This window comes from Varanus komodoensis, unplaced genomic scaffold, assembly GCF_004798865.1.
Source record: "Varanus komodoensis strain SLA01 unplaced genomic scaffold, ASM479886v1 scaffold40, whole genome shotgun sequence".
Taxonomy (NCBI): Eukaryota; Metazoa; Chordata; class Lepidosauria; order Squamata; family Varanidae; genus Varanus; species Varanus komodoensis.
In genome coordinates, this window is record NW_025335942.1 from 8376870 (window position 1) to 8401093 (window position 24224).

At 56.7% G+C, this 24224-nt stretch overlaps 1 protein-coding gene across 1 annotated transcript in view; it reads left to right on the top strand.

Annotated features, from left to right (window-relative positions):
• The window catches only part of SLC4A9 (solute carrier family 4 member 9), a 26272-nt gene extending 7159 nt beyond the window's left edge, over window positions 1-19113 (top strand). The window contains exons 6-21 of the mRNA XM_044442839.1: window positions 84-171; window positions 881-1035; window positions 1541-1663; window positions 1860-2034; window positions 2185-2318; window positions 4123-4394; window positions 5779-5834; window positions 6727-6921; window positions 7904-8017; window positions 12456-12617; window positions 15125-15303; window positions 15413-15485; window positions 16047-16115; window positions 17212-17385; window positions 18001-18156; window positions 19060-19113. Of these exons, the coding sequence (XP_044298774.1) occupies window positions 84-171; window positions 881-1035; window positions 1541-1663; window positions 1860-2034; window positions 2185-2318; window positions 4123-4394; window positions 5779-5834; window positions 6727-6921; window positions 7904-8017; window positions 12456-12617; window positions 15125-15303; window positions 15413-15485; window positions 16047-16115; window positions 17212-17385; window positions 18001-18156; window positions 19060-19113 (2179 nt within the window). The remainder of the gene's footprint in view (window positions 1-83; window positions 172-880; window positions 1036-1540; window positions 1664-1859; window positions 2035-2184; window positions 2319-4122; window positions 4395-5778; window positions 5835-6726; window positions 6922-7903; window positions 8018-12455; window positions 12618-15124; window positions 15304-15412; window positions 15486-16046; window positions 16116-17211; window positions 17386-18000; window positions 18157-19059) is intronic.
• The last annotated feature ends 5111 nt before the right edge of the window (window positions 19114-24224 follow it).

Sequence of the window (24224 nt, forward strand, 5' to 3'; positions counted from 1 at the left end):
AAGGAAGGGAAGGGAAGGGAAGGGAAGGGAAGGGAAGGGGGCTGCTTGTGCGCACCTTCGTGCAACCCTCCGCCTCTGCCTAGGTTCCTTTTTATCCTCCTGGGACCTAGAGCCAAAGCGAGGGCGTACCACGAAATTGGCAGAGCTGCGGCCGTTCTCTTGACAGACGAGGTGAGTCTGGGGAGCCGTGAGGGTGTACGTGGAATCGCTGCAGTCCGGCCAGGATGCGCCCACAACGGTTGTGGGATAGACAGCCGCTTTTCTTGGCCGGAAACAGAACTGTGTGGCTGGAGCAAAGCTTCCTTCGGCTCCGGAGACGCGTGTCTTAAGGGCACCTGCCCTCTGGATTCTAGAGAAGAGGCAACAAAGAGAATAGCAATCAGTCTGAAAAGAAAGGGCACCAATCCGGAGAAGCCGCTTTTGGGGGAAGATCATGCACAGCAGCAATCGCCTTTTTGACAACTTCGTTACAAGTTGCAATCACGATGCAGACTAACGAGAGGCTGCGGCAGCAATTAAGTATCAGCAGCTTACTTTCTCATTGCATATTAAATTTTTGCAGCATCGTGATTCACAGGCTGCAATGGTGCGTTGTCCTTTCAATGAGCCCTTGAGGCTGCAGTCCAACAGGTGTGCACTCAACTGGCGGGGAGCCCCACTGAATTCGTTGGGTGTGAGTCCAAGCGGTCTTGCGCAGGACTGACGGGAAGTCCCTCCAGGCTTGCCGCACGTGGCAGGACCACCCGTCCCTCCTGGGCTGAACGGCAGCGCTGGTTTCCTCGGCATCTCAGGGGCGCGAGACAGGTCTTTTGCGCGTGGCTGTGGAGCCCAGCCCCCGCAGGCCTCCCTGTGCGAGCTCAGGCGCTAATTCCCCTCGCAGCTTTTCCAGAGAGTTGCCCAGAAGGCGAGTGGGGTACAGGAGCTCCTTGCCGGAGTAGATGAGTTCTTGGATGAGCTGACGGTCCTTCCCCCGGGCAAGTGGGACCCGACCACCCGGATCGCTCCCCCGAAGTGCCTGCCGTCCGCACAGAAGAGGTTTGTCCGGGGAGGGGCAGCCCTGGGGTGGATCGGAAACACTTTGGGCTGGAGAGCAAGCGTGCCAGAGGTCCACTCTGGGATGCCCCTGTCCCGTTTCCTGGCCCAGGAAGACCTCACTTGGACCAGTGGTGGACACGTCTTTCTCCGACCAGCCATTTAACCCTTGTTGCGCAACGCTGTGCCGGTTCCCGTTTTGCCTTCACTGTCTTCCGGATGAGGGCAAGAGGGCAAGGCAGCTGCAGTCCCCCAAGGCTGTGAGGACCGAGGCAGGAAGGTGTCTGCCTGGATAAACGCTGGGCTGCGGAAGGCGCCTTCCTGCTCGGCTCTTTGCCGGGAGTTTCTTTCCACGCATCCCGTGGGAAGCCGGGGTGGTGGCGGTGGAAGAGCTGGACTCTAATGGAGGGGGGTGGAAGAAGAGAGCCCCCCACCGCCAAAGAGGATGCTTTTGTGTGCAGACACGCCTGGCGTCAGCGTCAGGTGTGCCCGTCGCGTGCACCCTTAGGATCTCCATGCACCTCCGGGAGCGGAGCCCTCACTCCAATGGGAACGTCTCTTCCGCGGAGGACCTGAGCTCCCATGCTCCTGGGCACCACCCCGCCAGCGAAGAACTGAAGCGGACGGGAAGGTGAGCCACCTTGGGAGGGACTGGCGGCAGGGCCGGGTTCCCGTGCAGGCCACCAAAGTGGGGGCGCATGCCGAGGAGGAGGAGGAGGAGGAGGAGGAGGGACTGGTTGTGCTTCAGGGCAAGGGAAACCCCATCCCAGACAACCACCCACAGCCAACGAGAGCCCAAAATCAGGGGCGCTCCCTTTTCCTTGCAGACTCTTTGGCGGGCTAGTGCGGGATCTCCGGAGGAAAGCCCCCTGGTACGGCAGCGACTTCCGCGACGCCCTCCACGTCCAGTGCTTCTCGGCCGTCCTCTACATCTACTTGGCCACGGTCACCAACGCAATCACCTTCGGGGGGATGCTGGGCGACGCCACAGACAACATGCAGGTCTGTGCTGGCAACGCGCCGCCTGCCCGTCTGCCGCCCTTTGCGGCGGCCGGAGGGGGACGGCCACCTGGCAGCTCCGGATCCGTGCCAGCGGGACAACCCGGCCCCTCCGCCAGCAGGACCGACCCCTGGCTCTCTCCCCCAATTTAGGGTGTGCTGGAGAATTTCCTGGGCACGGCCTGCGCTGGAGCCTTTTTCTGCCTGTTTGCAGGCCAGCCCCTCACCATCCTGAGCAGCACTGGGCCCGTCCTGGTCTTCGAGAGGCTCCTCTTCTCCTTCAGCAAGTGAGTAGACCGCCCTCTGCCCCTCCGGGCACAAGCGCCAGGAGCCCCTTCTTCCCAAGCAGGGGCGGGGGGGCCACCCGATGGCCAAGGCGCCTCCCGTCTGCGGCACAAGCTGTGAGTGGGAGGGAAATAAGAACTGACGCACAGACACCCATTTCTACTCTCGGCGCCCTGAACGGACGGTGGAGTGTGTTCGTTTGAGCATGCTTCTTGCAGACAGATGACACCACGTTGTGTTCTGAGAGGTGCTCCGTCCGCCGTTTGGTTTCCCCGCCTGCCATTTTCCGGGAAAGAGCCCCCAATCTTTTGGTTCATCCGGTACCAGTTGTCTTCTGTCTCTTTCGCTCTAGGCATCAGGTCACGAGAGTCCAGTTTGGATTTCTGGATTAGGTTGGGTAATGACCTTTTAGATAAGGCTCAGTGATGCTGGTACAGAAAAGACCTACAATAAACAAAAAACTGATCAAATAATAAAATATATAATAAATAAAATAATAAAATATATAGAAGAACCTTAATAACCACCCCCCAAGATTAAAAATATATAACTTACATGAGTCTTTAACATTAAATTGCTGGAGATTTTGAATCAACTATGATAAGGCCAGAGGTACAAACAAATTTGTGGAAGGGAGAACCACGGAAGGGTCTTGGGGTGTTTCTTGATAGGGCTCTGCACATGAATCTGCCCCACCTGGAAGACAAGAGCAGGTAAGCGTAGCCCACCTTCGCACCCGCTTAAAGCGCGACGCGTCCTGCAGTCGCACCTTCCGCGATGTTCTGATTTCTTCTCAGCCATGAGCTGGCCCTGCCATCTTCCGAGCTGATTGTCACAGCTGCTTATTACAGCCACACCTGCAACCGCACCTGCTCAAGGAATCGTTCGACTCTTTTTTGCATGTCAAACCGTTTCTCTTATGAATGTCCGGCTCACGCACAGTATCTTGAAAAATCCTGCTTTGAAAAAGTGCGGGCCAAATTTGGATTCTGTGCACTGCGATCGGACAGCCAGTCGATGGATTTTCGGGGCTGATTCAACTGCAGAGTACGCAGGACACACCCACACCTGGCTGGGTCTCCCAGTGGAACAGGAGTCACTCCACGCACGGTTGGGAGGAGGGTCAAGGAGAGTAAATTCAGTATTCCTTCACCGGGCAGAGAAATCACCTCAGCTGCAGCCAGGATACTTGCTCGAGAGGCCGAGGGATTCTGCGAGTGCAGTTTTCACTATTTATTTATTTGTATGTTTGTTTATTTAAAACTCCGCTATCCCTTCCTACACACAAAAGTCTCCACACAGTCCAACCACAGAGGCAAGCTTTGCTTTAAAACAAGGGGCACGTTTGCCCCACACGTTGCCCCAAAGGAAAAAAGACGGCTTCTGTTGCTCTGCAGACGCTCTGGTGGCAAATGAGGAAGCGCCCCGGGAAGCGCAGAAAGGCCGCGGGGGCCTCCTCCGCGTGGCCCTCCGGCGTGGCCCTGCCAGCCTGCCCCAGCCCCTTCTTGCCTTCCACGCGCTTCTTGCTGCCCTCCAGGAAATACGTAAATACCCTGCCCAACAGGGCAAGTTGTGGCAGGACCAAGCCGGGATCGGTGGGTGTGTGGCTCTGAGGGCGGCCGGATCCCCGGCGCCTCTTGCGTTCAGGAGGGGCATGTGGACCCGCTGCTGAACCGGCTGGGGCACAACGTCATTCTGAGATGCTCGGGCAGAGGCGGGCCTGCCGAGCACCCACTCGGGCTGACCGCTTCCAGGCAACCGCCCGGCCCATTCAGGAAAGCGCCTTTGGCTCCTCCTTCCCCACAGGGATTACCACCTGGATTACCTGGAATTCCGCCTCTGGATCGGCCTCTGGGTGGCCTTCTTTGGGCTGGTGCTGGTGGCCACGGAGGCCAGCCACCTGGTGCAGTATTTCACACGCTTCACCGAGGAGGGGTTCTGCGCCCTCATCAGCTGCATTTTCATCTACGACGCGGCCAAGAAGATGCTGTCGCTGGCCGAACACTACCCCGTCAACTGGGACTACAAGATCAGCCGGGTGACTTCATACAGGTGCTCCTGCGGGATGCCCGAGAGAGGTAAAGTGGGCGGCCTGCGCCCCTGCGATGGGTGGGCTGGAGCGGAGGCCCGCAGACGCTCGCTCTGGCTTCGCGCTGTTTTATGAACGACCCGTTTCAATATTCCCATCCCACTTAGAAGCTCCCTTGGACCCGCTTCTCTCCAGGGCGAAGCACGTCATGTCGGTAGGCGCTGCTTTGTGCTGGTTTTAGCACGGCCCGTCCAATTTTATAGTTCAGAGGTCGTCCTGAGTCTGACCAGCTTTCTTTTACGTTTGTTTTCAAATTGGTTGTTGTGATATTTTAACGTATATTCCGTGCACGATTCTGAGAGCTCATCTAATTAAACAGTATAGAAATCCCTTAAATAAATAAATACCATAAGATAAAGAAATGTTTGGTATAAAAGCAGCACCGGGAAATCCAAGAGCTGCTGGGCAATGCAAATGTAGGCCTAAAACCCAAAATGAGGCCACGAATCCTGGACAACTGAACAGAAACCCACACCGCGAATTTCAATTACTCATTGCTGAGGTGTGAAAGAGCATATAAGCGCTTAGGTGGCACCCAGACGGTCACGCGCGCCCCTGTCAAACATATTTTGCCCTGACCTGGAACCAGGCCTGGGCTGGCAAGGCATTGCGCCCCTTGTTGCCGTTTTTCACAAGCAAATGATTCAGAGGCAGTTTACGACTCTGTCTTGCGGGGGCCTGGAAACCCGGCAAACTGCCCCCTGCCGGGCTTCCTGGCATCCCTCCCTCCAAACGGTCAGTCGGCACATCTGCAATCACGGCCCATTTCTCAGCTCGGGGGAAGCGGGCCGTGGCGGGGAATCACCGGCGGCCTTCGCCTGCGGCGTCGCCCAAGGCAACTCAGGTGCCGAGCAGGTGGCCCAGCCTGGGCTCAGGTGGTCTCCCTGGCTCTGATCCAGCAGGGCTGCTCTGATGCTCTAAGGGACCCTTAGAAAGGGACCCGGTTCAGGCTCATCTTGGCTGTTTGCCTCCCGACCCGGCGAATTAAGCGCCTGCTGCTCACCTGGGAAGAACGCAGCCTCTGGACCATCCCGCCCCGCCCCCTTCCGCGAGAAGAAACCCTGCTTCGGATCTGTTTTAGACACATGCAGGGAAACTCTCCAGCAGCCTTCCCCAACCGGGGGCCTTCCGAGGCATTTGGGGCACAGCTCCCAGCATCCCCATCCAGCAGGGCCAGTGACTGGGAATTCTGGGTGTTGCAGTCCAAACGTGTCTGCAAGGCACAGGGTCGGGGAAGGCTGTGTCGCTAGCCCCCGTGCCGAGCCTCCGAGCAACGGACGCGGCACCTTCCTCGGCCAACGTCCTGCCCTCTCCCGCCTTTGAGCAACGATCCAGCGAAAGGCCTGATGCCCTGGCGTGACTGTCTCTTGCAGGGAACTCTTCTCTTCTGAACAGGACCCTGTTCCCCACCCTCAGCAGTTCTGGAGAGGTAAGAAATCAAACTAGGACCAATGGCTGGGGGTAACTGAACAACATCCTATAGAATCCTAGAACAGTGGAGTCGGAAGGGGCCATGAAGGCCGTCGGGCCCACCCCCTGCTGTTCCAGGACACCACGTCACACCACCCCACCCAGAGGGCTGCCCAGTTTCTCCTTGAATGCCTCCAGTGGGGGAGAGCCCCCCACCTCTCCAGGCAGCTGTTCCCACTGCCGTATTGCTCTGACCGTGAGGAAGCTTTTCCCGGTGTCCCGCCTGAATCTGGGCTGTCGCAGCTTGAATTGATTATTTGTGTCCTGCCCTCTGGCATCAGCAAGAGGAGATCTCGACCTTCCTCTTTGTGGCAGCCTTGGAGGTCCTTCTAGAGGGATGTCATGTCCCCGCTCAGCCTTCTCTTCTCAAGGCTGAACATGCCCAGCTCTCTCAGTCCCTCCTCACAGGGCAGCATTCCCAAACCCTGGATCATTTGGTCGCCCTCCGCTGGACCTTTTCTAATTTTCCTGCATCTTCCTTAGATTTTGGTGCCCAGAACTGGACACAGGACTCCAGGTGGGGGTCGAACTAGTGAGGCGTACAGGGGAACGGCCACTTCTCGTGTCCAGATATAGGGACTCCTGGGGCTTGCGAGCAGAAGGCCTTGCTTGCCACTCCGATCTTCCCTCGCTGAGCTGCAGCGAGAGAAAAAATGGGAGAAGAGATAGGAAAACGCAGGCAGCCCAGGGATCCGGAAACTTCCATGGAGACCATGCGCTAGCATGACCGTGAGACCCCTGCGGCCCCTCCAGCTCAGCCGACGATGCCCCGTCCAGCTCACGCTGGGCTGTCACGCATTGGCAGCCCACGCTCGCCCCCCGGACCGACCTCGAGCCGCTCTCCCCCACAGCCGCCGCACCTGGACTTTGGGAACGGGTCGCTGCTGACCAGGAAGGAGTGTGCACACCTGGGAGGCCACCTGGTGGGCAGCAGCTGCAACTACGTCCCCGACATCACCTTCGTGTGCTTCATTCTCTTCCTGGGGACGTTCCTCTGCTCCATGGCCCTGAAGAACTTCAAGTCGAGCCGCTATTTCCCCACCGTGGTGAGTCGCTCCCGCCTCCTGCCTATTCTCTGATGGCGGCCCCCTTTGTGGGTGGCCGGTTGCAGCTACCTCCTTAGGCTTCGCCATCTGTCACCGCGGGGCCTTTGTCCGGGGAGAAAACCCCGCAGCTGCTCCCAGGCTCCCGCTTGCGAGGGGGATTGCTGGCAATCGGGTGCAGGGCCCGAGATGCTTTCGGGGAGCGGGAGCATCCTGAATTTGATGTAAGGAAGGAACTGAGCTGCCACTTTTTAATAGCAGAAGAATTAACAACGGCCCCTCTCAGAAGGGGGGCGCTGCACCATTGCCTGGAAGACCTGGTGCGCGCACCAGCTTCCTCACGCTTGAGTGCCGATGTGGAGCCACAGGAAGGGCAGACGCACCCTGCGCGCACCTCGCCACTCATTGCAAACACTTGCCTTACTATCGTTTTTTGGATTTGCACCTGGCGTTTCAAGGCTGCTTGCCTCTCACCCATTTATCCCTCGTGACTGCTCAAAAGAAGCAGGCATAGAAACAAAGCAAGAACGTTCATTATTTAAACGAATGTAGAGTATTTCCTCAAGGTACCTACCTGGGATGTATTCATTTTGCACTCCCTTCTTGTGCTGCTTACCACTATTCTCTCACAACACAATCCGATCCTATAGGATCATCCACCATCCCTGGGCCAGGTGTGGCTGGCTTCCAAAACTGCAGCTAACACTTTATAAACTCCCCCAGGTCTTCCAAAGTCCATCACACACCCTCACATGGAGGCACCCACAGGTGCACAAGAAGCGCAATGCCTTGTTTTGATGCATAGAAATGAAGAAGGATGCCTTGTGCCAGATCACATGTTCACTACATGAAACACATTATCCCAGTGTTGTTGTCTTCTTTTTCTAACTTCGGGGACTAATTAGGTGGAAAGACTTACCCTGGACTGCTGTGTGCAGGCTTTGTTTTGCAAAGCTGATGCCGGTTTTTTTATTCGGTTTCTTAGCTGAGAAGACTAGTGGGGGATTTCTCCATTATCCTGACCATCCTCCTCTTCTGCGGAATCGATGCTGCACTCGGATTAGAGACTCCCAAACTCATCGTGCCCAGCAAATTCAAGGTGAGGATTGGCCAGGTTCGGATAAAGGGACCGCTCTCTCCAGATATACGTAGCTCGTTCATTTACATTTCGTTAAAGAGAGTCGAGTGAGGAGCGCAGTGCTGTGTAAATGAACTGTGCCACTGTTCTACTAGAAATACCCCCTGTCCCCCCAGTTTCAGAAGTCTGGGGGACAACGCATGCTGGCAACTCTAATGTGGCGAAGGCCAGTCATTCGGAACGCAAGGGCATCTGCACCGGGGTCTTCCCTCTAGACGGGGTTTGCACGCCACAGAAGCAACGGCAGGGATGAGCGAAGCCAGCCAGCTGAACCTTCACGGTTTTCAGCATCATGGTCCACCTTGCGATGTGCAAACCAGGGATTCGGTTCGGTTGTGCTGTTATGGGCAAAACCACCCAAGGTTAACCCAGCAAGCCCTGGGTTGTTCAACCAACGAATCAGCCAGGGTTTCCAAGCTCACAAAATAATCCAGCAGCAGGGTGTCCCCAGACCGTTAATTAGAGGCACACGCAACCGGTGCAGACTGCACTGCTCTGCTCCCGCAGCGGCTTCTGGATGAAACAACCCGGGAACTGCAAGCAGGGTGCAAAAACTGGCTCAGTGCTTCAGCTCAGCAGGCATTATTTGCGCTTCATCTGCGCTTTGCTGAGAGCAGAGGGTGAAGCGAGGAGGCCTGAGCCTCCCCGGTGCCACACGCCCTACTCTGAGGAGAGCAGCAGCCGCTTCAGGGGCGAGCGGGGCGAGGCGGCTCCCGTCCGTCCGTGCGCTGCTCCTAACCGGGTGCCTTGCCCTGCCGTGGATCGGAGCACATGTCACGGAGCTCAGTCGAGAGCGCAAAGCGCTGCTGGAAGGCCAGCCCCCGTGTCTCCGGTGAAGGGGCTGGCTGGCGACCAGCCGCAGCCCTTCTTCTCAGGGCATCGGACGGCAGAATCGCACCAGGGCACCGAGCGTTGGACACGGCCTCGCACGCAAGGACCGAGGATGCCCTCCGGGTCAGCACTGTCGACCGTGAATGGAGGCCACGGCGGCATGGTGCATCACAGCAAGCGGTGGCGGGAGAGGCCTGATGGCCCGGCCACGGAGGAAGGGCCGTGGAGCTGAGGGAGGCTGCAAACTTCTCTGGATTTACCCGGCTGCCTTGCGAGCCTGCACCGAGGGCCAGCCGGCTGACCCCACTCCGAAGCAAGGCGCTGCCTTCCCGTTGCCCCAGGCCTCGAGAGCAGCCTCGCTCGCGGCGCTTCTGGCCGCAGGGAACCCTCGACGGGACAGCGCGGCCTGCACGGCAGTTGCTGAGATGGGTGGCGGCTGCAGCAAAGGGGCCCCGGAGACTTGGCGGGTTTGCCAGGAGCCAACCAGGCTCCCCGCTTCGCCTCCCGCGTCTGCCAGGCCTCCCTGGGCCCCGGAAGAGGCGGCAGCCGGGCCAGCCATGCTGGGGAGGGGAAGGCGAGCGAGTCCTTGCAAGGCCGCAAGCCGTGGGCCGCGTGCGAAAGGTGGCGCTGGCATCCCGAGGAAGGAAGAGGACGCGGCTCCCCTGCGGAAGGGAACCACTTTGCCTCCTTCTGCACCCCAGATGCAAACCGAACGATTGGCAAGCCGAGTGCAGCTTAGAGCATGTGAACCCCCCACGACCCGCACACTCACGCAGGGAGCACACCGTGAAACAGCTGGGGGAGAAATTCTGGGGAGGGGGAGAGGGTCCCGCCGCCGTGCCGCCATGAGTGAGGACAGCGGCCTTCTGCAGCAGCCACACGGCTGGTTTGGAAATGGGCCGTTCGGATGCACGGCGGTGCGTGTGCTTCCGCAGAAGCGCGATGGCTCGGACCCGTTCTGCTTGCTGAGCCCCCCAAGACTCCCTGTTCCCACGGAAGGAAGACCCACCCCTGCAGGGGGGCGGTGTAGAAGCCCTTCCAGACCGATGGCATTGCCCTGAAATGGCATCCGTGGAGCAGAGAGAACGCTCAGCCCAAGGCCGCGTGTCCGTGGCGTCAGGAGACCCTCCTCCAGGTTTCTCTTTCGGAGTTCAGTCCCGCGGGACCTGGAGTACTCTGGCGCACTCAGGGCAACGACTTGACCTGGGGCTGGGGATGGAGCCGCGGAGGCAGAGAGCCGGGGTGGCCCACCCTCAGGCCGCCTCTGTGCCTCCCGAGCGAGCGGTCTGGCGAGACGAGAGCGCTTCCCTTGTGCCCTTGCGCTCCCGGACCTTCGGAGGAAGTTCTGGCAGCATCGTCGACGCTCCAGAGCCCTCCGGGTGCCCGGCTCTGCTTCTTCCACCACCGCTTGTGAACGAGCAGAGCACCTGCTGAAGAGGAAAACATGCCGCAGCTGGACGGGGCTTTGTGCCTGCCTGCGTGTGCCAGGTGCCCTCAGGTAGCCGCAACAGGCATTAAGCGAGCGGCCGGTCCTGCTACAGGTATCGACTCGGAACTCAGTCAGCCAGTGGCCCTCGCGGGGCTGTGGAGCCACGGGGAGGGTGGCTTTCGAGTCGACCCAGTTCCCCACCTTTTCCTGGAGCTTGGCTGGGCCCCGATCCGGAACATGCATTCATGCTTGGCTCCTCCTCTTCCTCTTGCCCCCCTCCTCCTCCTCCCTTTTGTCTCAAATGCCAGGTTTCAAATGCTTCCGTCCCCTTTTCGATCATTCCATAAAGTTCCACACGCGTCGCTGTGCAAAGACTGATTCCGTTGCTCTCAGGAATATCTTCTGTCCCAGAAGTGAGTGGCTTGTGGCGCTCCAGATGTTTTGGCCGACGGTTCACATGTTACCAAAGCATCTGGAATGCCACACGTTGCCCATTCCTGTTCTGCAACCTGGGCATCAAGCCTGCTCAAGTTTGCTCAGAGATCATGCTCATGGATTGCAAAACGGGGCTCGCACCTGAGGAGACAGGCCAGGGCTGCAGCCTCAGACGGCTCCACGCCCACTTCCCAGGGGAGTTGGATGCCTGGGTGAGAGATCACGGCCTTGAGCACATTTGTCAGTTTCTCCAGCTGGACTACGAAGAGTTCTCCACGGAAGCCAGCCGTGGCAAAAGCGCTCGGGGGCCCACATCCTGGAGGGCTTCCCTTCTTGGGGGTGCCGTCAGTCAGAGGCGGCCCAACGGCTTGTCACAGCCTGGTGCAGGTCTGGCTCACGAGGCTGCAGGATCCCTTCCCCGGGGGAAGCCGTCTGCGTGACGCACTCCTTGCCCGCTGAGGGTCTCGCCGCTCGCCCGAGAGCCGGGGTGCCCATCACCAGCCGCCGACGGCCGTGGCTGCGGCCGTGACGCTCGGGCAGAGTCCCGCCACCCGCTGAGGCTCCCGGCAGGTGCCGCCTGCTGCTCGTGCACCTGGGCCAGGCCAGGCGATGGCTTGGTGATGGGGCGCATGGAGGCAGGCAGGAGCCGGTTGGCGGCCCACATCGCTGCTGCGGGCCTGGGCGGAGAGGACTAGCAGCTTTCCCGGCCTACGTGCAGCAAGGGAGGGGCAAGAAGCTCCCTCACGCGCCTCTCCTTGCAGCAAGCTGCGCCGAAGCCGTTGGCCGGCGCCGGGGAAGTGCCGGGGCTGCGCAGGGCGGGCGGCCCGGCCGAGGGGAAGGCGGAGGCGCTCAGACTGCTCCTCCCAAACAGCTGTGCCCTCCCAGCGCTCGGGCCCTGCAGCTTCTCCTCTGGCTTGTGGGGAGAGAAGTGCGGGCAAGGGGGGGTCATGTTGGCAGCGGTAGGAAAGCCTCGTTCTTCTGGGCCTCGTGCCTGGGAGGCCGAGACGCCGCCGAGGGGTCTCGGTGAGGATACGATGGGCCGGCGCATCCTGGCCGCCCTGCTGAGGCCAGGCGCACCCTGGGCAGCAGTGCCCGGTTGTTCGCCTGGCTCATGCACACCTGCCCAGGCCATTGGCTGAGGTCCCCGTCCCGGGGCCGTTGGGCGCAGCACCCGACTGGCATCTGCTCCCAGGAGAGAGACGCCTGGCACTGCCCCTTTACCCATTTTGGCGCCAGCCTAAGCCCTTTTAATTTACCCAGTTTTGCAATAGTTAAAATGATGTTGCTTTATACTTTGTGTACTGTATATTGCATTCTAAGTGCCGCTGTGGGTTTTATGTTTCTTTTCTTGTCTTCACATAAACCATCCTGAGACCCTATATGGATTATGGATGGTATATAAATATTTTAAGTCAACAGACAGCATAGTATAGGCTTCATAAGAAGGAATATATTCCTGAACCCACTCAGCTTCTAAAGGAAATCCCACTGCACCAGCCCGGCATCCCTCAGGTGCTGTCGTGAGGCGATTGGTAGGTTGGTCAGGTGGAGACCGCTCTGCCCCCAACCTGCCGTCGCCGATGGGTTAATTGGTGGAGAGGGCAGGGGCTTGGAGCTCCCCTGCCAGGTATCTGTGGGGGAGGTGAAGGAGCTGCCTCGCTCTGCCCTGCGCCCCACTGACTTTCCCCAACCGGTTCCCCACAGCCCACGAACCCCACGCGCGGCTGGCTGGTGCCCCCGTTTGGAGCGAACGCCTGGTGGATCTACCCGGCGGCGGCGGTGCCTGCCGTCCTGGTCATCATCCTCATCTTCATGGACCAGCAAATCACCGCCGTCATTCTCAACCGCAAGGAGTACAAGCTGCAGGTCAGCGCTTGCCCGACCCAGCCACGCCGCGCTCCAGCCCGCACAGGGCTCCCCTTGCAGCCACCGCGGGCCTGAGGGGAGCCGCGCGCCCTGGCTTCCCTGGGGCACCGCCAAGGGGGCTGGCAGTGTGCCTCCTCGGGGTCCCGCCGACTCCGGGCGTGGCCTCGTGGGGGCAGAACGCCATCCCCAGCCCACTCCGTGGCTGCAAGCACACCTTGCTGCGCGGGCGGACTTGGCAGCCGCACTCTCCCGCCTGCCACGGCGTCCTGCGCCCGAGGGATGATCCAGTCCACGCCGTGCGAGCAGGAACTGGTTACGCTGGTTGCACTGTGCCTGGGAGTGCCGGGCATTGCTCAGGCTCGCCTTCTGGAGCACACCTGGCCGGGCCCGTGTAGCCTCGTCTCCCTCGCAGGCTCCCGCAGATGCAGGTGTGCCTCGGCCCCAGCGGATCCACGGCAGCCAAAGGGGGATCCTTGCCGGGGGAGGGAGGCTGATGCATCCGCCCATCCGAGCGGGTGGGGAACACGCCCTCTTGGGCTGCTCTCCTCCGGCTTGCTCTTGTGGCTGGAGAGTGAATGCCTGGGGAAGCAGCCGCCTGGAAGCAGCCGCTGGGAAGCGCTTTGCTCCGCGCAGCTTCCGTGGTCCCGTGAGGCAGCGGCTGTGCCCGGGGAGGTTGCGCGCTTTCATGGGAAGGCGGGCGGGCGTTGCTGAGGAGTCCTCAGACAGACGTGATCCGAGGCCCAGCAGCTGGGATGCCACAAGCCACAAGCCTGAAAGGGTGACTGATGGCAAAGCTTGTTGGTGACTAACTCCAAAGGGGAGGCTTTGTTCGTAGCGATAAGCAAAGCTTTCCGACCCTTTTATTCCTGGAGTTGGAGACCCGGGACTGTTGCTCCAGTGCCTCCGTCCTCTGCCCCTTTGACCTCTGGTATGGCTTAGGCAGCCCCTAAGTGGATGTGAGTTCTGGGTACTGCTGGTGCTGATAGCCATGCGGTCAATTGACGGGGGGCAGAGGAAGGCAGGGTCACAGTGAAACTGACCTTTATAGAAAAAAGTCTTTGAGAAGTCTGAGGGATGCCCTGTGTTGCCTTCTCCATGTGGTCCTTAAACAGGTCTCTGTCTTCAGGAAGCCTGTCTTGAGAAGGTGCTCTTGTCTGTGGAGAAGCTGAGGCAGGAGACAGGGCAATTAATCGATCGATCAATTTTATTACAGCAGAAGGAGCCAGAACATAGCTGTCACACACTAGAAACATTCCGACAGAAACAACCGCTTCCAAGAATTCATAGCAGCTTTTCTCCAGCTTGTGTCATCCTTTTCTCCAATTCGCCCTATTTGCTCCTACAAAGTTGCTTCCACAGCAGAATTTTATGGCAACAGCACACTGCCTCATGCACCACATTTTCATAGAATCCTAGAATAGTGGAGCTGGAAGGGGCCGTGAAGGCCATCGAGTCCAACCCCCTGCTGCTGCAGGACACCGAGTCACACCATCCCACTCAGAGGGCTGCCCAGGTTCCTCTTGAGGTCCCCAGTGTGGGAGAGCCCCCCACCTCTCCAGGCAGCTGGTCCCACTGCCCTTTTGCTCTGACAGTGAGGAAGCTTTTCTTGATGACCAGCCTGAAACCGGGTTGTCACAACTTGAACTGGTTAGTCCGTGTCCTGCACTCTGGCATCAGCAGGAAGAGATCTTGCCCCTTCCTCTTGTGACAGCCTTGGAGGTCCTTACAGAGGGAGATCATGTCCCCCTCAGTCTTCTCTTCTCAAGGCTGAACATGCCCACTTCTCCCTGGCTCTCCTCACAGGGCAGCGTTTCCAAACCCTGGCTCATTTTTCTCGCCCTCCGCTGGACCCTTTTCTAATTTACCTGCACCTTGCTTAAATCTTGGTGCCCAGAACTGGACACTGTATTCCAGCTGAGGTCTGACTAGTGAGGAGTATAGAGGAACTACCACTTCTCATGATTTGGAAGTAATACTTCTGCTTATGCATCCCAAAATAGCATTTGCCCTTTTGGTGGCTGCATCGCATTGTTAACTCATGTTTAGCCTATTGGCCACAATTACTCCGAGATCTTTTTCTTTTCAGTTCTGTTGAGCCACGTATTCCTCATCTTGCATCGATGCGTTTGGTTCTTTTTACAGAGTTGCAGACATAACAGCCTTCCGCTCGCGACCCACCTGTGCTTCTCCGCTGTTCCCGCCATTTTTTCTTCTTACCCAGATAATCCATTAGGATAGAAAAGGCAGGATATCTGCAGAATGCCTTCAAGCAGTGCTAGGACTATCAGTGTGGAAGTCCCCGAGTTGACTTCAAGGGAGACGGTTTTGGCCACTGCAAGGAAACTTAGTAAGAAACCAGAATTCTGCAGGCCCGAAAGTCAAATCCTACAAGCAGCATAAGTTGTGCCAACAGCAGGGATGCATGAAAATCAGCCAAAGGATACCCGAACTGAAAAAGGAGACGCGCCGTGTCTTCTCTGGAGGCTGACGTCGCTGTCTCGTTACAGAAAGGTGCTGGCTTCCACCTGGACTTCTTCTGCGTTTCCCTTCTGATGATTTTCACGTCCGTCATGGGCTTGCCCTGGTACGTCTCGGCCACCGTCATCTCCCTGGCTCACATGGACAGCTTGAAGAAGGAAGGCGCCACCTGCGCGCCGGGCGAGCAGCCCGCGTTCCTGGGCATCAGGTACGGGCCACGGATCTCCCCTCGGCTTCCGGCAAGCAGGCCTGGCGCAGGGCGGGTGGGCTGGAACAGCGGGATCCAAAGGCCTCACCCAGAGCCCTCTTGGCCGCAGGGAGCAGCGGGTGACCGGACTGCTGGTTTTCCTCCTCACGGGTCTGTCTGTGTTCCTGGCGCCGGTGCTCAAGGTAGGGAAGCATCTGCTATTGGACCGGAGGGAACCGTGGCTCCCATTGGAGGCGAGCGTGTGTGTCCTCACACACGCGGGGATCCTCGGGCGCCCGAGGGAGGCAGGCCGGCCCCTGCGCGAGGGCATTGTGCCAATAGCTGTCCTCAGAGATATCTGCCGGCGTTTCGCCGGTCCTCTCTGCCAGTCGGGTGTGCCTCCATCTGAAGACTTGGGTGGTTTTCGGCCCTGGCGGATGGACAGCCACCAATCCAGCATGATATACTTCTGGAAAGGACTGGAACGGTCTCCCTCCCTCCCTCCCTCCTCTAGATCTCTGATTACTCCTTAGCATTCCGGAAATGGGTTTGGGTCAGAGTAGAAGCGGTTTGGGTATAGGAAGGGGTGGTATAGAAAGGGAACGGGATCCAGCTGCAGGCCTGCCAGAATTCCCTGGAACACAGTCACGAAAGCGGCAGGAATCAGCCGTGGACTGACTTGGAAAGTGAAGGATGACAGAGCATCGTTTGCAAGGAAAGCCTAGTGCGAACCCTAATTATACTTTGAATTTGGTTTTCTCCAGTTTATTCCAATGCCGGTGCTGTATGGCATTTTCCTCTACATGGGTGTGTCTGCACTTAGCAGTATTCAGGTGAGTGCAAAAGGACAGAGGAAATTTTCCAGACACAAGAATGAATTCACACGCAATTAAAAACCCATTCCGGTTCTCGCAGAAGAGCAAAAGACCACAATTCTCACACTGTTTGTTTGGCTACCTCTATTCTTATACTTCCCCCTTGCAATCATCTTCCACTTTGCTGCCTTCCAGACATTTTAGACAGAACACCTTTGGGAAGGTATCTGCAAAAATTTATAAGATTTTCCCTGCCATGAAGTTTGCAGAAATGTCCCTTCTTGCTCTACTGCTTGGCCATAAATGTTGCAGTCCATCTTCCTATTCACATTCATCGGGCAGCCAGAAGTGAGGACAAGTGAGTGGGGGAAATTCCTGGCCCTCGCCATCTCCTTCAGGCCAGGGGGAGCGATCCTCCCCCACCCCTTCTGAGCCTCAGGGTGGGTTTCTTTCTTGAGAGTTCATGGCGAAAGGACACCCGAGAGAGGCCCAAAGCGGTTTGCAGGTTTGTTTGATCTTCTTTTCCGGCAGAGTGAGCGATCGGTAGCCAGCTCAGGTGACACGCGAGCCCAGCGGGTGGGTGGGTGGGTGGGTGGCAACTCTTTGGAATCGCAGGGGAAGGGGCAAGGTCCGAGGCTGCGCCGGCAAATGATTCACTGGGACGGAGAGTTGTTGCAGCAGCGGTATGGCGGGAAGGAAGCCCCGCTTACCTGCGGGATCGACGACGAACTCTCGCCTGAGGTTTCCTAATTCAAATTGCCATCGCAGGGGTGCCTAAAGAAGCGAGGCAGCCGGCACAGTACATGGTATAATTTATGGTGCTCCAGGCTTAATTTTCCTCCTGTTGGGCAGGCCAGTTCTGAAATCGTCACCACCACCTCCCAAACGTGGATGGAGAAGTTAGAGCTGGGCTGATGGCCCAGGAGGGGAGTCCCGTCACTGCACGGCCGGCTTAGGCCTGGTTGCTGCTCTGTCAGATGGACGTGCTTAGGCTCGCTGAACGTTCTTGCGTTAAAACCAAGCCGTCCCGTGCGCGGCTGTTCACGACGCCGCTCTTGGAGGCCAGAGTCGCTCCGTGCGGTGTACAGAAAGGTTTTGCTTTGATGCTTCCCAGCTGGTGGGCAGACTGCAGCTCCTGCTGATGCCGGCCAAGCAGCAGCCCGACCTCATTTACCTCCGCCACGTCCCGCTGCGACAGGTGCACCTCTTCACCTTCATTCAAGTGCTCTGCCTGGCTGCCTTGTGGATCCTCAAGTCCACAGCAGCCGCCATTGTGTTCCCCCTGATGGTAAGCAAGATCCTTCAAGACAGAAGCACTTTCTCGAGGTTTGTCCAACAAACTGTGCACACAGCCGGAAAATTTGCCTGCCTTCTTCTCTTGCCCTTTTCTGCGGTGCATGGAAAGAGTGAGCTTTGTATTAACCCCGCTTGTGCAACATGAAATTCCCTTTCCGGTTGAAGCAAAACGTCTCTCCAAAACGTGAGCATGTGCTTCTCCTCAAATTCCTAACGCGGCACGTGCTTCTTAACTTTCTCCAACTCTTTGCTTTCCCCATGTTCCTGCTTCCTGCCCTGCAACTCGCCCATCCTCCACTGCCCAAGGTCTCTTGCCCACTGAACGGACTTGGACGGTGCTCCCTCACTGAGCCGGCGCCTGGAATCCCTCCCTCCTCAGACACCCGCGCCTTCTCCTCTGCCAAATGTCTCCTTGGAGCCAAGCTTTTCCACGAAGCTTTGGCTCAAGCACCTAGTCTTTAATTCCAGCTAAAGCAAGACCCAAGCGCACGCGGCTGCCCTTATCCATACGACCCCCTTATCTGCGTTGTCTCTTCATATGTTGCTCTGTGTAAATCGTCAGCAACGACCGCAGTGCTAATTCTCTGAGATTTGCTTGGCCATGTAGCTGCTGGCGCTCGTTGGCATGCGGAAGGCGATGGAACGCATCTTCCCCTTGAATCACCTGAGTTGGTTGGACGACATTATGCCGGAAAAGGACAGGCAAGAGGAAGAGGAAAAGCTGAAGAGGACATGCGACCAGGAAGAGAGTGGTGACGAAGAGGTGAGCGTGGCCGCATTCTGGGTGGCTGAGCTCCTTGGGAGCTGGACGAAGCGGGTGGAAATTCCAGGTTCTCGTCCCCTGATCTGAGTATGTCCGAGGAGAACGAGACGGTGCCGGCTGCGCACAGGGAAGGCCTGGCCTAGGAATGGGATGGCGTCAACCACGTCCTTGCGCCCCTGACCCTCGCTGCTCGCTGTGCAGTGCATGCTGGGCCTTCTGCATTCCCTCCAACCTGGTTCTGCCATCTCAGGTCCCCGTGTCGGTGCTCCTGGAAGGCGCAGAGCTTTTCCAAATCGCAGTTCCTCAAAGAAACGGTGGGATCTCTTTCCAGGGCCAGATCAGAGGCCTCCAGCTGGGAAGAGGAATGGAGAGGAAGGGCCCCTGGTTAGGCCTGGGTCTCCCACAGAGCAACTGGGGGCGTTGATGTCCCTGCGGACACTTCTCTTGGCACCCACCAGGCTCCTTGGCCCCTGGATGTCTCTTTCCTCTCATAATATGCCTGTTTTAACTGCGAGGCTGACATGCTGGACAGCTCCCCTCCGGCACCATCTTTATTTGGGTTCAGAAAAGTGGTTTTGTGTTTGGAAGCACACCCCCACTTTGGCCTTGTGCTTCGATCGTTGATGAGGCTACTGCTCTTTGAGTCACACAGTTGTTTCTTTGACCACCTCTAGAAAGCCTCCCTGAGACTTGTCCCAAACTGGAATTCTGTTCCCAAGTTGGAACTGTTTCTCTGTCCTTCCTCACGCTCATGAGAGCTGGGCCACTTGTGATCTTCGTCCGTCCCATCTGCTTTCGTGAAGAGGGTTTTTCAGGGTCAGGGAAATGTGCAACGGTGGCATGTCGAACCGTGTAACCTCGCTGATCCTTTCATTAACTCCTTTTTAATCTCTTCCTTTTCAGACTGAGCTTATGTACCAAGAAAAAGGACCAGAAATCAATATCTCAGTAAACTAGAGGGAGTGACCCTCTCCAGCGTCCAAGACAAAACAGGAACATAAGGAAGGACCTTTTCACAAGTTAGGACTTTGAGGGGAAATTAGACATAGAACAAAAGAGACATTTCAGCGAGCTTGGAGCCTCCAGCACCTCGGTTTTGCCTGTGAGAGACATTCCTCCTCTTCTAAAAGTCTCCAGGGGAAGATTATTGCCATAATTCACTATGATTCTATGACTTGATTGGCCTGCAGCTTTTAACAGTTGTCCTATTGGTTAATTTAAAACAACAACCACAACCACAAGTGCAAGTACAGGTTCCACACAGTTGTTTGTGCCTCAGACATTCGCACTTCAGAAACAATGCACTTGATATCGCCAAAAACCTGTTTCAGGTCAATCAATAAAAGAGCTAAGCCCTATGACTCACCTTTGTCACCGTTTTATCATGACTGTGGAATAAACACCAGGTCAGGCTGTCCCGACCGAGCCGAGCTCGGCCCTGAATCGCTCCCATTGCATCCGCGAGACCAAGCGAAGCGACTGGAGCTAGAAGCTCTCCCTGGGGAGGGGCAAAGGCTGTTCCCACAAAAAGCAGGCTTCTCTCAGCAACAGTAAGAAGTACCGTGGAGAAGCGGGGCTGAGGGCAACCCCCTCCCCTCCCTCATAGCCCGGCTCAGCTTCCAGTGGGAATTCTGGAGAGAAGCCAGGCGGCCCACTCTCTGTGCACACGGAGGCGCACCGGCTCGCCAGCCCCTCCGCAAACTCATTCGTTTTTAATGCACTATGGTGTTCCTTGACCAGTGTGGCTGCCGGTGATGCGGAGACCTCTCTGGAGGTTGTAGAATATTCGGTATATATATATGTGAAGCTTACAGTACTGTACATGCTGCAATGTTTTAAGCTCTTTCCTTGGGAGTAAGGTCCATTTTTTTCAAAGGTACTTCCTTCTGTATAAGTACGATGAGAAACACATCCTTAGATTCCTGTGCTGTTTCCTGTGATAATCCAAAACAATCGCTTTGTGCTAGCCCTGTCCCTCCGCACAACTTTGGGTCACCAGAACCTTGTACTAAAAGCCCATTAGAACACACATTTCCCACACACAGCTTTCACCATCGGGATTTCAGAGAAGAGAATACTTCCTCCAGTAGAAGTAAAAGAAGTCTGACCCTTAAAATATCCAGCTCACCTCACTCTCCCTTCCTCTTTCTCATAAGCAAAGATGCAAACAAAACTCATATCGCTTGAGAAGCTGGCGTCCATCAGGTATTATCTCGCAACGTTTTGTGTGGTTTACACGCTGCATTTAGTGTTAGATGTGGAACACTTCCAAGAAGTCAATTTCCTGAAGGTTCACTGGATGTTATTTTGGCTCTTGTTCTTCACTGCTCCTGATTTTCAAAACACCAAGAGCAAACTATTGAGTCTTCAGTGCAAAATTTAATTTTAATGTAATTTTTAAAATTTTATTTTTTAAAACTTTTATATGAGGAACGGGCCATAATTGTGTGCGAGCAATAATTGTGCATAAGATGAGGATTATTCAGGCACTGTTCTTGTTTTCAGACCCCAAGCTGTTCCCTGAGAGTTGTCTCGGTGGAAGAAGGCCGTCTCTAACGCATTCCTGACACATGGTGGGTCTCGCATGAAAATGAAAGCAGAATAAAATGTTCCAGGAGATTTAAGCAGAAGGGGAGATGCAGTGTGTTTGTGCGTGTTTATCATGTGCTGCAGAAGCCCATATTGGATGTGTTGTCCTGATTTCCATAAGCCACTGTGCAGTTGACAAGAAAACTGGGAAAGCCGCCTGGTCCCCTGGGGGTACCCAAGCCAAAGAATATTGACAGTTTGTTCAGACATGCAGAAAATACAGAAAGCCTGAAGGGACTACAAAGATGGGGTCTGTATAGGATGCGTGTGGAACCTGTCCGTTACCTGTAGGGTCTGGGATCAGGTGGACGGCTTGGTGGAGGCACACGAGGACAGAATAAGAGGGCTGCATGGATGGAGGTGACACAAAGGGGAAAACGTTCAGGGCAGGCAGCACGGGGGGCAGCAGGGTGTGCCTCCCAAGGGAGAAGCTTCAGGCCAGGCACATACCAGCATATTTAAGGTGTCGGTGGGAAGCCGGACTTGCAGAGTGATTCTTGGTCCAAGCAGGAATCCCACCTTCAGTTTAAGGCTGCTCTTGCAGAGTCAGGCTCCCGGCAGCCGCTTGGCAGAGAAACCCTCCAAACGATAGTGCCGACTCCCTCAGGGGAGAGGCTGGGGTAGACAGGATGGCGATGGCGGGGCCCGTCCTGCACAGAGCCGGGTCCCGAGCGGTTGGCTGGCTTGCTCATTGCGCTGCTGGGCAACCGCCTGGGCAGCAGCTTCAAGGCCTTTGACTCGGTCAGCCTGGCCAAGCCGCTGCACTTTGCAACTGCGCTCCAACAGCAAGCCACTGGTGACCTCGCAGCTGGTGAGGACTGCTCCAAGCCCAGCCCAGCCCAGCCCAGCCTGCTGCACAAACTCTTACCCTTGTTGTTAAGTTTGGGCCCAGCAGTGCTGCTGAGCACCTCCAGGGCTAGGAAAAGTCTGAAGCGAGACAGACCCCAAAAGTCTTGGCCACCTTTCCACGCTGCTTGCAATGCTTTGTCCAAACATGGTCACTGATACCCCCCCCCCCCACCACATCACTAAACACTTGTATGGCCTGCTCAGTGGATGGGGGAAGTGATTACCGATGTCATCAGGTGTTGCCTAAAGGTCATTCAGGATGGCTGACTCCGAGAAACCCGAAATCCCATTCCCAGGGATTTTTGTAGGTGCTTTGTGAGAGACCGCTGCGGTGGTTAGAGAGGAATGGCGGAAGACCCTGGCTTTCGGGGTCCTCGCTGGAGAATCGATGGAAGGACTGCCTTCCAGAAGGAGCAGAAGAGGGGTCTCAGGGTGTCCTCATGCAGGGTGGGTTTCCGGTTCAATTTTGCTCAGCCACAGAGGTCTTCCTCGGTGTGCCAACTGTAAGGGAAGCTTCGAGGGTCACCACCAGAGGGAGAGGAAAGGGCATCTGATATCAGCTTCCAGCTCATCCAGTCCTCTGCAGACTCTCAGCCTGCCTACCCCACAAGGTTGTTGTTGTGAGGGTAAAATGGAGTGGAGGACTCTGTGAGCCACCCTGGGTTTCTTGCAAGAGGAAAAGGGGCCAGATATGAATGCAATATAAGAATAAGAATGGGGTAAAGAGATGGGTCACTGGAAGTAAGTACATTTTCCCACCCGCAAAATGGGGAAATAAGATTGTTTATTGGAAGTCTAGACAAGAATGCAAACTGTGAGCAGCGTGCTTATTGGTCCAAAAGGAGACCCCCCCCCCTTCTGCCAGTTGTGCTCTTTGTATTTCTGCTGTTGTTACACCCTATAAACATTCGTGCTTGATTGTGTGTGGGGAGGACAAAAGCGAGTGTTTTGCTTCAACCCCCCGTCTTTCTTTGGCCCTGAAGCTTGCCTGGAACTGGCAGCTTGTCATCCGTTCTGCCCTGGCTGAGGCATTTGAACACATTGAAGGTCTAACCAGTTGCTTGGCGAACTACGCCTTTCCCGTATTTTTAGCAGGTCTATTTCGTATCAAGTGTTATTTTGCTGCTAAGTTGTGTTAAGTTTGCAAAAACTGTCTTAGCATTTTGTATATGGAAAATGTTTATGGTTGTTCTTATTGTATCACGGTCCTGTTTGGGAACAGTTGTAAACTGCTGAGAGAGCTTTGGATACTGGGCCGGACAGAAGTTAAATAAAATAAATATAACAGCCGAACAAGCCAGGAAAGTGTAATTCTTTTGAGAAGTCTTTTGCTCTTTCTAAATAATTTATCCAAGCACAAAATGCAATAACTTTGGGAACCAGTAAAAAGGTTTTAAATTCAAAATGTTGGCAATTTAACCCTATTTTGCCCGCTGGGTCTAATGGCATTGCCTGAACCTAGGTGGCATGGGGGGAAGGCCTTCGGCTCACTGCTGGACAATGTACAGTGGCACCTCGGCTCACGAACTTCATCCGTTCCAGGACTCCGGTCGTGACCCAAACTGGTCGTGAGCCAAATTAAATCTCCCCACAAGGTTCAATGTAAATCAGGTCAATCTGTTCTGTAACCATTTTTTAAATCAGAAAAATGTGAAGCAAAGTGACAACAATAAAGACCGTGGCCATCTCCCCCCACACCCCCAGCACGACTGAGATCGCGCCCGTCACCCCTGCAGGTGCGCGCTGGAGGGTGCAGAGAGATGGGCGCGATCGTGGGTGCACTGGGGGAGAGGGAGAGAGACGGGCGCAAACGGGGCGTGCTGGGGGTGGAGACGGGCGCGATCGTGCTGGTTGTGGGGGGGGGGGAGATGGCCGTGGTCGCGCCCGGCTTTCCTGCACAAGCGCAACCGCGATCGTGGGCATCTCCCCACTCGGGGGCGGGGGGAGATGGCTGCGATCTTGGTTGCGACCCAATGTGGCGTGCGCGACCCACATCAACATTTTCATGAAATGTTTGTTCACGACCCGCTTTGGCCGTGAACCGAGGCATTCGTGAGCGGAGGTGCCACTGTCCTCTGAACGCACCTCTCAGGCCCTGCCCGGGCCTTCTCCAGGTACACCTGGGAGGCCCCTGTGCTCAGGGCGCTGGAAAGCCATTGCCAGGGGTTCTGGGCAAGCCGGGCGGCTAATTTGATTCAGAAGGCAGCACATGTATGTATGTATTTGTAGGTGCATTCATTTGAATACATAATACTCATTTATTGATGCATTTACTTATAGTAAACGGGCGTCGTGCGCACTCGGCCCGAACTCCTCGCGCCCTGGCAGAGGCAAAACCTCCCGCAAGACAGGCGGCCCTCCGCGCGAAACTCGAGGCCGGACCCCGCGACCTGCGCCGCGCAAGGCAGGAGGGGCGAGGGCCCGTCGCGCTGCTCCGCACTTCCGAGCCGGAGCGGGGCGGGGAGAGGCGCTGCGGCGGGCGGGGCCAGGCGCCCCGGCGCGTCCCCGGAGGCAGGCCTGCAGCCCCGGGGCAGCGCCGCACGTCCCCGCCGCCGACGCCGCGGGCCTTCTCCCCCGGGGGCCGCCGGAGCGCCCCGCCGCCCGCGGGCCTGCCCCGCGGGCGGCGGGGC